Source organism: Oncorhynchus gorbuscha, linkage group LG18, assembly GCF_021184085.1.
Source record: "Oncorhynchus gorbuscha isolate QuinsamMale2020 ecotype Even-year linkage group LG18, OgorEven_v1.0, whole genome shotgun sequence".
Taxonomy (NCBI): Eukaryota; Metazoa; Chordata; class Actinopteri; order Salmoniformes; family Salmonidae; genus Oncorhynchus; species Oncorhynchus gorbuscha.
Window position 1 is genome coordinate 30576539 of NC_060190.1, and position 13945 is coordinate 30590483.

The 13945-nt window shown below is 39.1% G+C and overlaps 1 protein-coding gene across 1 annotated transcript in view; it reads right to left on the minus strand.

Annotated features, from left to right (window-relative positions):
• Positions 1-10439: 10439 nt before the first annotated feature.
• LOC124003462 (vesicle-associated membrane protein-associated protein B-like) overlaps positions 10440-13945 on the minus strand; it is a 30802-nt gene continuing 27296 nt past the window's right edge. Inside the window, exon 6 of the mRNA XM_046311739.1 lies at positions 10440-13689. Within this exon, the coding sequence (XP_046167695.1) occupies positions 13534-13689 (156 nt within the window). The 3' untranslated portion in view covers positions 10440-13533. The remainder of the gene's footprint in view (positions 13690-13945) is intronic.

A 13945-nucleotide genomic window follows, 5' to 3' on the forward strand; every position in this document is an offset into this window, starting at 1 on the left:
ATGTTTTTAGAAATGTTAGCAAATATAGAGAATATCCCATTTAAATAAGTATTCACAGCCCTGAGACGATACATGTTAGAATCCACTTTGGTAGTGATTACAGCTGTGAGTCTTTCTGGGTAAGTCACTAAGAGCTTTGCACACCTGGATTGTACAATGTTTGCCCATTATTCTATTCAAGATTCTTCAAGTTCTGTAAAAATTGGTTGTTGATCATTGCTAGACAACCATTTTTAAAATGGTTGCCATAGATTTTCAAGCAGACTTAAGTAAAAACTGTAACTCGGCCACTCAGGAACATTCACGGCCTTCTTTAGGAAGCAACTCAAGTAGATTTGGCCTTGTGATTTAGGTTATTGTCCTGCTGAAAGGGGAATTCATCTCCCAGTGTCTGGTGGAAAGGATACTGAGACAGGTTTTCCTCTATGTAAAAAAGTGTCCATTACTAAATACAAATCCTAACACAAAAACATGGTAGGAAAAAATAGGTTTACAAAATATGAAAAGTGGATGCTAGTTAGACATGATGGAGCTAAATCACTTTTAACCATGTGGACATAGATGCAAAGTTCGATAATAGTCCAATTCAGCTTCAAAACAGATTCTGCCAAGAGAGATTCTGATCCAAAAAGCTCCATTCCATTTATTTTTGTATCCTGAAAAACTCCCCAAGCATACTGTATCCATAACATGATGCAGCCACCATTATGCTTGAAAATATGGGGAGTGGTACTCCTTAATGTGTTGTATTGGATTTTCCCCAAACATAACACTTTGTATTCAGGACAAAAAAGTGAATTGCTTTGCCTCATTTTTTGCAGTATTACCTTAGTGCCTTGTTTGCAAACAGGGGTGGCAGGTAGCCTAGGGGTTAGAGCGTTCGGCCAATAACCAAAAGATTGCTGGATAGAATCCCTGAGCTGATGAGGTAAAAATCTGTTGTTCTGCGCCTGAACAAGGCAGTTAACCCACTGTTCCTCAGTCGGCTGTCATTGTAAATAAGAATTTGTTCTTAACTGACTTGCCTAGTAAATAAACAGGATGCATTTTTTTGAATATTTTTATTCTGTACAGGCTTCCTTCTTTTCACTCAATTAGGTTAGCATTGTGGAGTAACTACAATGTTGTTGATCCATCCTCAGTTTTCTCCTATCACAGCCACTTGACGCACACATCCCTGTAGCGGGATCATTTTCGTCAGCAACCGCTGAATAGCGAAGCGCAACAGTCATATACTATCACTAAAAAATATTCATATTCATGAAATCACAAGTGCAAATTTGTTAATCACCCTGTCGTCTCAGATTTTGAAATTATGCTTTACAGCGAAAGCAATCCATGCATTTGTGTAAGTTTATCGATAGCCTAGCATAGCATTATGTACACTTAGCATCAGGAAGCTTGGTCACGAAAATCAGAAAAGCAATCAAATTAATCGTTTACCTTTGATGATCTTTGGATGTTTTCACTCACGAGACTCCCAGTTACACAGCAAATGTTCCTTTTGTTCCATAAAGATAATTTTTCTACCCAAAATACCGATGTTTGTTTGTCGCGTTATGTTCAGAAATCCACAGGAAAGAGCGGTCATGACAATGCAGACGGAAATTCCAAATATTCTTCATAATGTCCACAGAAACATGTCAAACATTTTTTATAATCATTCCTCAGGTAGTTTAAAAAATATATATTCGATAATATATCAACCGAGTGTGTAGCTTTTTCCATAACAGCGGGAGCAACAATGGCCGCTTTACTCAATTGCGCACAAACTCACTCTGAGAGCCACAACATCTCCACTAACGCAATGTGATCCAGCACGCTAATTTTTCAAAATAGAAGCCTAAAACTATGTCTAAAGACTGTTGACACCTTAGGGAAGCCACAGAAAAAGGACTCTGGTTGATATCCCTTTCAATGGATGATAGGCATGCATAGGAACACAGAGGTTTCAAAATAAGAGACACTTCCTGATTGGGTTTTCCTCGGGCTTTCGCCTGCAATATCAGTTCTGTTATACTCACAGACAATATTTTTACAGTTTTGGAAACTTTTGAATATTTTCTATCCTAATCTGTCAATTGTATGCATATTCTAGCATCTGGTCATGAGAAATAGGCTGTTTACTTTGGGAACATTATTTTTCCAAACATAAAAATAGTGCCCCCGAGCTTCAAGAGGTTAAACTCAGTTGAAGACTTATTGACATTTCAGCTTTTCATTTTTTATTAATTTGTAGACATTTTGAAAAACATAATTCCACTTTGACATTATGGGGTATTGTGTCTATGCCAGTGACAAAAGATCTCAATTTAATAAATAAAATAAAAATTCAGGCTGTAACTCAACAAAATGGGGAAAAAAGTCAAGGGGTGTGAATACTTTCTGAAGGCACTGTATTAATTGGTGGATGCCCATCATCCATTTCGTATGATCTGTTACGAATGTGGAATATATATGATATGATACCAATTAAATTAGTTGTGGCTAAATGTAGCTTGATGGCTAGGTGGCTAATGATAAAGTTAACTCTAAAGTAAAGTTAAATGGCTAATGTTAGCTAAGCTAGGGGTTAAGGTTAGGGTTAGCTAACATGCTAAGTAGGTGTAAAGTTGCTAATTAGCTAAAATTGCCCATAATGAGATTTGAACATGCAACCTTTGGGTTGCTAGATGTTTGCATTATATACCCACCTCACTAAAATGCTTGCCTCAAGTAACCTTTTGTCTTGTGTAACCTACCAAACGTAATACATCATTCTAATTTGAGTGTCCAGGACTTACGTTTACTATGTTACGTCTAGTCTATGAGACCAGGATGTCATCCTTGCAAGTTAAAAGGCCATACAATTTAAATTCTGAAAAAAAGGCACGGCATTTCATAAACTTTAATGTTGGAAAGTTTATATGCTTCAGTTTTCTGGCATATGACTGGTTTCACATTTCTCCCCAGCGATTTTAAGGTTAAATAGATATAAAAGTGACATTTAAATGTTGTTATGCAGGTGAATGAGGACCCAAAAGCGACTTGGCGAAAACAGAGTCTTTAATCCAGTAAAGTAACTTTACAATCAAAAGGCATAATTCTACTCGTAATGACGAGAACAGACTGGAGACTTGATCAAGAACTGCAGGTTGCCTCGGGAAGGCACTTGAACGTAGCAGACTCAGACACCTGCTCACCACGCAGCATCTGAGGGAAACACGACACGACAGGGCGATACATAGACACAGCACGGTGAACAATAGACAAGGATCCGACAGGGCAGGAACGGAAAACAAGGAGAGAAATAGGGACTCTAATCAGGGAAAAGGATCGGGAACAGGTGTGGGAAGACTAAATGATTGATTAGGGGAATAGGAACAGCTGGGAGCAGGAACGGAACGATAGAGAGAAGAGAGAGAGGAAGGGAGAGAGAAAAAGGGGAACGAACCTAAAAAGACCAGCAGGGGGAAAATGAACAGAGGGAAAAGCAAAATGACAAGACAATCTAAGACAAAACATGACAAATGTACCTTATTCAACGGATTACTCATTTATCAAGCTCTAATTAAGTTATAAATGACAGTGCATGGAGAATGCTGTTATCTCAATCAGAAAAAATCTAGTAGAGGCTTTTTCCACTTGGAACCAGTAGGTTCGCTAGACCTTATTCATGGTTTCCTCACAGGTAAATGTGGTTGAATTATTAGTTAAGTCAAGGTCAGAATACAGCTATCTGTAGATACCTCTACAACATCTTCATTTATTTGATCTCCACCCTAAACAAATAGCTGGTGAATAGCAGGCTATTCTCATGCTTAACTTTAAGGTCAGGATACGGGTAGAGAAAAGTGCATAAAAAGGGAAGTACTGTATGTTCCATTTACGCACACTTAACTCGGGTCGGAATTCCACCAATAATGCAGTATATTTTCTAACAAACAAAGCACAAAAAACAAGACCAATATTGACCAATACCTTCAAAGCACAAGCAACAGACATTCCAATCGACTTCAGGTTGTGCAAATCAGGAACTGGATATCATGGAGGAAATGCAAACTTGCATCTTGTCAACAGGTGTTAACAAGAAGCAAATTGATTCTAATTGGTCCTGATCTATGATCTGTGTCCATTTTTGATAGGAGGAAAACCAGACATGACCAGTGCACTAATTAGACCCTAGTTCAGAATGCTTTTATACATTTTACTCACAATGTTGGAGTGCCCACAAGCGTACTGCTGCCCAATATCCTCCAATGTAACATTGGTGAACTCATTGTAGAGAGAAGACATACAAACCATATTTATTGTCATTGATTTACTAATTTTGATATTAAAAAGGAAGATATTGCTGTAATTATTGCATACGCGTGTCTGTTTTTATCTTTTATGTACAGTCTGTCCTTGGAGCTTCTTTCTCTTTTTAAATATTTCCACTAGATGTGTTATATTGATTAACCATTGAACTGCATGAGAAATCATTTATATCATGATACATTAATGCCAAACTTTCAAAAGAAAAAAAAAAGTTGGCTGTGAAATTAATAATTAGTCATAAATAATGATTTTGAAATTAATCATAATCATTATTAATCATGTTTAATTTTCATATCATATTCAATTATTAATCCTTAAGATAAAATAGTCACCTCAGTACTACATTAAAGGTGGGATTCTTCCATTAAAGGAGCTTTCCAAACAATGGTCCAAGTTTGACTGCCCAGTTACTGGATAGGAGTGTTGCTATTTGAGAACTAACTGTCATATGGCTCATACATTAGGCATTGCTATGCATCTCCAACTTTTGGAGCATAACTCAAGAGTAAAACACAGAGCAATATCTATTTTGATGCATTTGATTAGAATGCTCACAGTTAAGCCAGCCTATAACACAATGTACCCTCCTCAGCAGAAGTGGGAAATTGTGTAACTGCAGAGATAATGAAGGACCATGTTGAGGATGAATTAAGGCACTTCCTGTTTCCACAGGAAGCTGAACCTCAATACAGGGGCATCCCCACAAGGTCACGATTGGTTGTTTGCAAGGACGGTTAGCTAGCTCAATCGCAGTCAACAGGTAATGTGAGGGCTGTTGGTAATGCTTGTCTATGAAAGAAAAGCCTTGTTCTCTGTGGGACCAAGTTTCCTCTGTGAAGAGTCAAATTCACATGTTCAGATATAGGCTTGCATTCATCGGGAGGGTCTGTTGAACAATCCCATGGGTGAATTTTGTTTCTAGCCTCAACCTTTCTGCAGTTGTCACTCAAAAGCACATAACAGGCTTCAAGTGAGGTCAACCTTTCAGCCATGTAGTTGGGGGAGGGGTACATTTATTAATTGTAATTGGACAAGGTTAGAGTTATGGCTAGGGTTGAGGCCCTAATCCTAGCTTCATGTCCATATTCCAGCTCAATACTAAACCTAGCCTTAACCCTAACCCTAGCTTCATATCAACTCCAAGCTCAATCCTAACTCTAACCATTACCCTAAACTTAACCTTCGCTTCATCTCCATATCTTGGTTCAACCCTTCTGCCGATGTCACTCAAAATAACATTAACTCTAGGTCAGGCTTCAAGTTAGGCCATGTAGTGGGGGGAGGGGGTACATTCATTAATTATTAATTGGATTAAGGTTAGGGTTGAGGCTAGAGGTCGACCGATTAATCGGAATGGCCGATTTAATTAATGCCGATTTCAAGTTTTCATAACAATCGGAAATCGGTATTTTTGGGTGCCGATTTTGCAGATTTTTAAAATACCTTTATTTAATCTTTATTTAACTAGGTAATACAGTTAAGAACACATTCTTATTTTCAATGACGGCCTAGGAACAGAGGGTCAACTGCCTTGTTCAGAGGCAGAATGACAGATTTTCAGTTAACTAGTCCATCTCTCTAACCACCTGCTTCTCATTGCAGTCCACGAGGAGCCTGCCTGTTACGCGAATGCAGTAGAAGACAAGGTAAGTTGCTAGCTAGCATTAAACTTATCTTATAAAAAACAATCAATCAATCATAATCACTAGTTATAACTACACATGGTTGATGATATTACTAGTTTATCTAGTGTGTCGCATATAATCAATGCAACGCTGGAGGATGATTTAACAAAAGCGCATTTGTGAAAGAAGCACAATCGTTGGACGACTGTACCTAACCATAAACACCAATGCCTTTCTTAAAATCAATACACAGAAATATATATTTTTAAACCTGCATATTTAGCTAAAAGAAATCCAGGTTAGCAGGCAATATTAACCAGGTGAAATTCTGTCACTTATCTTGCTTTCATTGCACGCAGAGTCAGGGTATATGCAACAGTTTGAAGTCTTCAATTCTTCTCACTATTCACCTCTATCCATATAATTTATAGATACTGTGACGATTATCATTTTGGTTGGTAGTTGACCTGTCCATTTATATTATTGTTAAGTCAGCATTAGAATAATAAAATAGGAAGACTGTAGCTGTTCTGTGAAAGAACGGACAAAAGATGGTAGCTGGCTCCGCTGGTGCAGAACAAGTCGAAGAGGAGAAAAGAGGCATATAAGATACTTCCAAAGGCAACATACTGTTCTGATTTAACTCCCGTCAGGATAGTGATGGTGGCTGCTAGCCCCATGAGGTAATCTTTCGGGTTTGAGCAAGTGTACTCCAGTCTTGGATTGAGAATCTAACGAAAAACCGAGAGAGGGAGGGATAGAGAAAAGATGACTGATATTTATCAGAACACGAATGTGCAGGATCTGTCATTAAATGGACTCTAAAGCCTCCTAAATCCATGTTCCACCACTGGGCCAATAACAACAAATGGATCCACCCTGGTTGTGTACGAGTTTGGCTGAGTGGAGGGTGGTGATGTTTGAAGAAGGGCAGGGGGGGGGGGGGGGGGGTTTGACAAATGCTTTTTCATCAATCTGTTTGCGGTTTCTGTTGCACGTCATAAAAACGGAGCGGCGGGCAAGGGCAAATTACGGGCCAAACTGTTTGCAATCAAGGCAGTGGCTCGTTAAAGGCATCATTAAACAGAAATTATTTTTAAAAAACAACATTTTTTTTTACAGATTCCCATTTGGTGAAACAGCGGCGCCCCGAATGCTTCCAGGTACATGTGTCATTGTGTCCAATGTTGGCTGCAGAGTTTGTTGAGAGGTTGATTTAGGATGAAAGCTTAGCAAAACCAGAACTCCATTGTGATGCCATTGTAACTGTCAAACTGATGCGCAATGCCATCTAAAAATGTGTTCAGACATTCAATTATCTGGAGAGGTTCACCAACTGTGGGAAAGTTTGGATTCTGAAGTGGGGTCTCAGATAAGTCTCATACTTTCTGCATTACTACAGGAAAAGAATGCTCCTTAAAATAAGTGGAGAAAAGACAAGCAAAACAATGCTGAGAAGGTTTTCTTTCAGCAAAACAGGGTTTCCAAACCTCAACCATTTCAGTGGGTTTGTCTTACTAATGCCCTCTAAGAGAATACTTCATCCTGTCTTTTGATTGTAGACTACTGAGAAAAATGTGCAACAAGGGCCAACATACTGAAATTGTTTTTGTAGCATCTCATCTCATATTCATTATGGTTGGCAGCCTTTAATCCTCTATATGCAGCAGAGGCCATACATTAACCCTTTACAACAAAGCCAAAGTAGTGAAAAGCTTTACGTCACTGTTTGCATCAATGACTTCCATAGGCTTCCTCTCTCACACTTTCAAGCTCAGTTAAAAAAGAAAATCCAATTATTTTTGTGCGTATATGAGCTACAGCTTCCTATAAAAATATGTATGTTAGCTTCTCTGGCTCAGTGAATGCATTGCTATTATAAAATGTAAACTCCTTTCCTCGTTGAAACAAATGAAGAAAGTGCAGTGTTCGACCACAGAGCTGCTGCACTAGGCGTACTCTACTCGTCTCATTGGTTGCCAGGAGCAGGGTCTTGTATATCATGACCTAATGTTCATCTGGAAAAATGGAAGAGAAACCCTCAGTAAGTTACTCTCAACAAATCTATTAGGTCCCACTAGTCAACAGCCAGTACTGTTGTCTCTGATTGAGAAACAAGATCAACCTTTGTGCATTGAAGGACTCCCAAAATAGCAATCTATTGTGAGGGCTCTGTTACTGTTAATGTTACTGGAGAAAGCTTCAGCACAAAGAACTTAACATGGTCTTTACTTGACCATATTTACAGGTTGAAATGGGTTGTATGTATGCAATCTGTTTCTTTGTCAAAATATTTCTGCCTTGAGGGCCATTCAAAATGTACAGGGTTAAGCTTACAGGTCTGCAAGGAAAAACAAATAAAAGCTGAACATATGCTAGTTTATTTGTTGCTCAAACTGTTGGAAGGAGGATTATTTTCCCCATGAATTTGAGCAAAAGTTAAACAATAGTCCGTTCTTTGCCAACACTAATTATGGTATACAGTTAACACCAAGAAACTTATTTGATGGGGAATAAGTGTGCTTGATGCAGAGTTGAATGCAGTGTACTTGGACAGTAATGTTTTATATGTTTTCCAACTTAGAAACACAGCCATACATCCGTTCTATAGCACACACCTCAATGAGTACCAGATTAATTGAAACACAGTGGTGGGAGAGATAGTGAGTCAGTTTAAATGCACATGAATCATTCAATATTATACCGATTATGGCAATAGTCCTGTAAACACTACTCTGATTTACTTAATCGGTGAGGTCAAAATCAAAGTAAGAATAACAGCTGGTTTTCTGAGCAATCTTTTGAATTATTAAAACATGTAAATGGCTTAATCGGAATTCCAGCAGTGCATTTGATCTGTGCATGTGCCAGCACCGGTAGTTGTAAGCCTTCTTCTTATGTGCGAGCGAAGTGAGTTTTGAAACATTTTAAGTAAGCATCTTAGAAATAGTTTTCACATACAACCTTTATATGTCCAAACTCAGAATCATATAGGCTTCGCCAAAAAAAGAAAAAGTAAGTAGAATGTTTATTTTAATTGCCGATTTTCAGCTATTATTTCAACAGCCGGATTTCAGATGTATCCATATAAACAGGATTAGTGAATTGGTTGTTCTTGCAAAGCATGTAAACATTTTAAAGAAACTTATCATAAATCTGACTATCCATGTAATCTTATGCAGTGTTGTTGAAGTCACAACCCCCCGAGGGGGAGGATAACCATTAAACTGGAGCACAAGTGGATACAGTCCTGATCTGCAACACACCTCATTGTCTCATCCTACAGAGGATACATTTTCTTGGAGGACAGTTACATCTGTATAACCTTAATCTTTCTTGTTTGAATATAAATAAATATAAATTGCGTCAGCTAGCTACCTAGTTTTGCTTATGGGTTTCGACGTTAGCACAACCTATTTTAGGATTGAGATAATTCAGGCCTAAAGGGCAATTTAGCCATAGACTGGCACTTTCTGGGACCCACTCCATCAGTCTGCCAGCATTCAAATAGCCATGCTGTACACTGCAACTTACCCAATCAAGGGCCAAAACTCTGAACATCTGTGGTCACGGTGGGTAAAAACCGTCTGTAGTGTTTCATCCACCAGACTAGCATAAGGTCAGAGTCTGTGAGGACAATTATTGGAAACCATCCATTTCCTCCTAAATCTCTATGACAAGTATTCTGGTGTAAATTCCTCCTTTAAGTGTATATAAACATTTCATTGGAAAATTGTCACATCAACCCCATGTCAATGCTAAGGGGTATTTCTGGTTCCCGCTTTCAGGTACATCGCATGCGGTCGATTATCATTATCACAGTTGAGAACATTCCTTTGTGATTTTTCTTGGAAATTACACAATTCCCAAGCTGACTAGAAACACTTAAATTAATAAGGGGTCATTTCAACAACGGTGTCTCCATATGTACCTAAACCCCACCAACTTAAACTCCACAGTTGCTACAAACTCCAGGTGCACCTCAGAGGTCGCCCTGAGAGCACACTTCACTGAACTCATGCTTAACTACCGAAAGCTCAAGTGCTGACAGAAAGTTTGCAGGGTGTTAAAGATACAATATGAATAAAACAACTTCTTGTTCAACACCACACTTTAAAGGCCAAGTGGTCATTCATTACCAGAAGGAAACCTTATTTTCAAAGTAAAAAATAAATGAACCGCAGCCAAATAAAGCAAAAATGAACAAGCTCACTAATGTAGCCAGATATCAGTTGGCTGCGAGGGGAATGCTAATTTCAGATGCTGACATTTCCCCCTCTCAAATATTTAAGAAATTATTTGACTGGGAAAGTGGTGTCTTCCAACTGTCCTCCTGACACAGTGATAAGCTTGACACCAAACACCAGAAACATTTGAACTGACTTGTGACAACCTAATGTGTTAGCTAGATGAAACCTGTCAACAGGGCTGTAATTGTACTCATCTTCCTCAGTCAGATGGAGTATGGGCCGGATGGCTCGTTGAACAAAGTGGAAATAACTTCACACAATTTGGTAGAGGGTTTATTCATTGAATTTATTAAGATGCTACATAGTCCAACAAGGTTGGTTTTTATACACCATAGACTACTTGACTAGGAATATGCATTTTTCTTAGATATTTATATACATACAAAACAGTTGCCTGACTGTTTACATCGATCACGGTGATGGTCAGATACTCCAGGACAGGTCAATTGTAGTGTTTCCACAACTCCTGGGATGGTAGCCTGGCTAACGCGTGACTCACGTGACTACACAGCGAGCTGTGACTCACGGTCAGGAAGACTTAGCTCAGGCCTGTTCTGCCCTCTCCCTAAGCAGCAAGTTATCCTTCACTCCGCTCACACGTAGATAGATACAGTAGGTTACACTCTCTCGCTTTCCTCAACTCCATACCTCCATCTGCAAGTTATCCATTCTTTAATCCATAATAGGCAACAGTGAGATGAAATAAATTGAGTGTATGACATGAATCCTGTTAAGGACAAAACGTTTAAATAGTAAAGAATGGTCCCTTCAGGATATAGCTTTTGTGTGCTTTCATTTTTTGTGTGAGTTAAATGCAGTGAGTTGGCTAACTAACAAAACAGTTACATTGATAGATACTGGGAAAAAGCATTCTTGAGAATAGTGCATTCAAATTAACATGACTTCAGTGCAGTGATGGGTATGTAAGTCGCTCTGGATAAGAGCGTCTGCTAAATGACTTAAATGTAAATGTAAATAACAGTTCAATGAGAAACAAATAAACAAGCATCAAAACCTATTGATGATGTCTGTAGTGGGGCTGATGAAGACAATGACCATATAGTTGGAGAAGTGTTCTTTAAAAGAGTTAAGTGGACTGTCACAGCACGGTGAACAGACAGCATAAACCATTCAAATGATGACTCACATACATTTGCCTGTCAAGATCAACAAATGTATGGGCATGGAGAAGGAAAAATCCTGACAAAACAAAAAAGAAGAAACAGACCAATATCCCTGACATACGACTCACAGGCCTAAATCTGACAGCAGTATTGCACATTACTTTTGGTTTAGACCTCACCAAAACTAATTCACTTCTACATGCACCTTTTCTCCCATTTTGTCACTTCCTTCCTGCCATAGAATAACTTAGCAATAGTGGTCACAAGGCTAAAGGATTACATCCAGAAACCCAGTCCCAACCGACCCGGAGTTCATTTAGCTGCATTATTTTTTAAATAATGCCTCAATCCCTACAAAAAACAACAACTTTCAAATCATAAAAACGCTACAAAATAACAACAATAATAATAATAATCTGAAGATTGAGTTGTGCAAACCTACAGCTGAAAAGAAACATCACAATGATAAAAGCAATTCAATTAAATAAAAAATGTCCCAAAAAAGTAATAATCTTTTATGGAGGCATGCAATCAAGAATCTACTGCCAACTTGGGTATTTGCAATCAAAGGGGAGGGGTAATGTTCTCACTTGGACAAACATAAGGGGGAGGTGGGGGGTTGCTGTATCGATTAAGGGTATTCCCCAATCGCCGGTCTATGCAAAGCCTGATTGGAGGAGTCAGTTTGGTTGACAATAGCCCTGTGCGTATTGGTTTACAAGGATCCCCATTAGCTTTTGCCAAAGCAGCAGCTATTCCTCTTTGCCAGAAGCCGAAGGCATACTCAGTGTAAAGAATCAATAGTAACCCTCTAGTAAAGTGATGCAAGGTGTGCAGCACTCTTTTTGGCTCACCTCCTGTAAAAAATGATTGACAGAGATGCTTCAGAAATAGGTGGGGTTACCTACTTTCTGAAGCATCTCTGTCAATCATTTTCTACAGGAGGTGAGCCACAAAGAGTGCAGCGCTGCGCACCTTGCATCACTTTACTAGAGGGTTACTATCGATTCTTTACACAGAGTATGCCTCTGGCCTCTGGGAAAAATAAACAATATGTGAAAAGGACATACACACAACGCAAACTGACTCAACTGCACCCACCGGTGTTTAGAAAATCCTTTGCTTTGAATTACTATCAATAGCTAGGTTTCCATCCAATTGGCGACAGATAATCATGCGAATATTCTAAAATAGTCATAAAAAAAATTATGCACATTTTCCCACCAGAGATGTTTCCATCAAATTGACGGATAAAAGGCTGTGCTGATGACATAGGGCACATAAAAATAACTTTTGCAGTTAAATTCCCCATGTACCGAATATACTGTACATATATATTTTTTTTAATAGGTTTCCATCGCATTTTCAAATCTACTGATGGTTTTGTCACAAAAACTGTTGCGTTACATAACCTAGCGAATGTGCCCACTCTGGTCTTGGCACGTGCAGTCTAGCCAAAATCTTGCAGATAGTGTGGGTAAAGCTTACTACATGATGAGATTATTATGGACAAAAGAGCAAGATTATTTTTGTCATACGGCAGCCAAGCATCGATGATCATGTCACCAGAATAAGAACCCCTCTATTTAATGGAAAGGAGCATCAAGCTCATCACCGTGCACTTTCACCACCCTGTGAAGTTCATCATAACTTATTTCATCTGTAGCCTAATAAACTGAATGCTTTCCCGAGTCATAGTCAGAGAACCACATACTAGATCATCGAGTGACTCCATGTTTACTTCGAAATGATGGTTATTATATCAATATTTGTGCATAAAGGCATCTCCACCACCTTCTCACTGACACAAAAAGATCCCACCTTGTCTAGTGTATTTTGGTTTGTCGACATTTGGAAAGTTTACTGACAAATTTGCTGTTTCCATCCGGCTTGTCGTGACACTTATCCAACGTACTTTACTCGCATAAAAAAAAAGTTGGATGGAAACCTGGTTAATGATCTGCATTTTTCTTCCTCCTACTCGTCATCTTGTATCGGTGGTGCAAGTATTTGGGAGGAAGGCCAGAATGATTATGCTTTTTTAACTCTCTCGTTGGTTTGTTCATAACATGATGGATTTTTTTTTGTATCTCCTTTTTTTATTAGTACATAAATGAACGATTTCAAAACTTCCCCATTGATATGGCATTTCTGAATACCAAAAATCCCAAATCCGTCGTTTGTTTCAATCCCCTGAAAGCATGCGGTTGGCCGTCTCTCGCTTGCCACTTGCTCTTACAAGACCAACTTGCCGATGATGACTCCGACCACGAAGAAGAGCACGATGAGGGCCACCGTGCGCAGGCTCAGCCCCTCCTCTTTCACCATGGAGTGGGAGGAGTGCTGGGAGGACATCATGCTGCTCTTCCTCATCCGCAGGCCATCGTCTTCCTGGAAAGGGTGGGGGCAGAGAGAGAGGAAAAGAGCGAGAGGGATAGAGGGGGAGAGAGGGACAGATATGGGGAGGTGGGGGTAGAGGTAGATATGGAGAAAGATAAAAAAAATATAGAAAGAGAGAAAGAGGGGGGGAATGACCATCAGTATTATCCTCATCCTAAATCGTCACCAAAGCCCCTTTGGACTCCGCCAAGCGCCAGCTTTTAACACACTTCATTTCCCAACAGCGGGTGGGGGTCTCTGTTAGTTT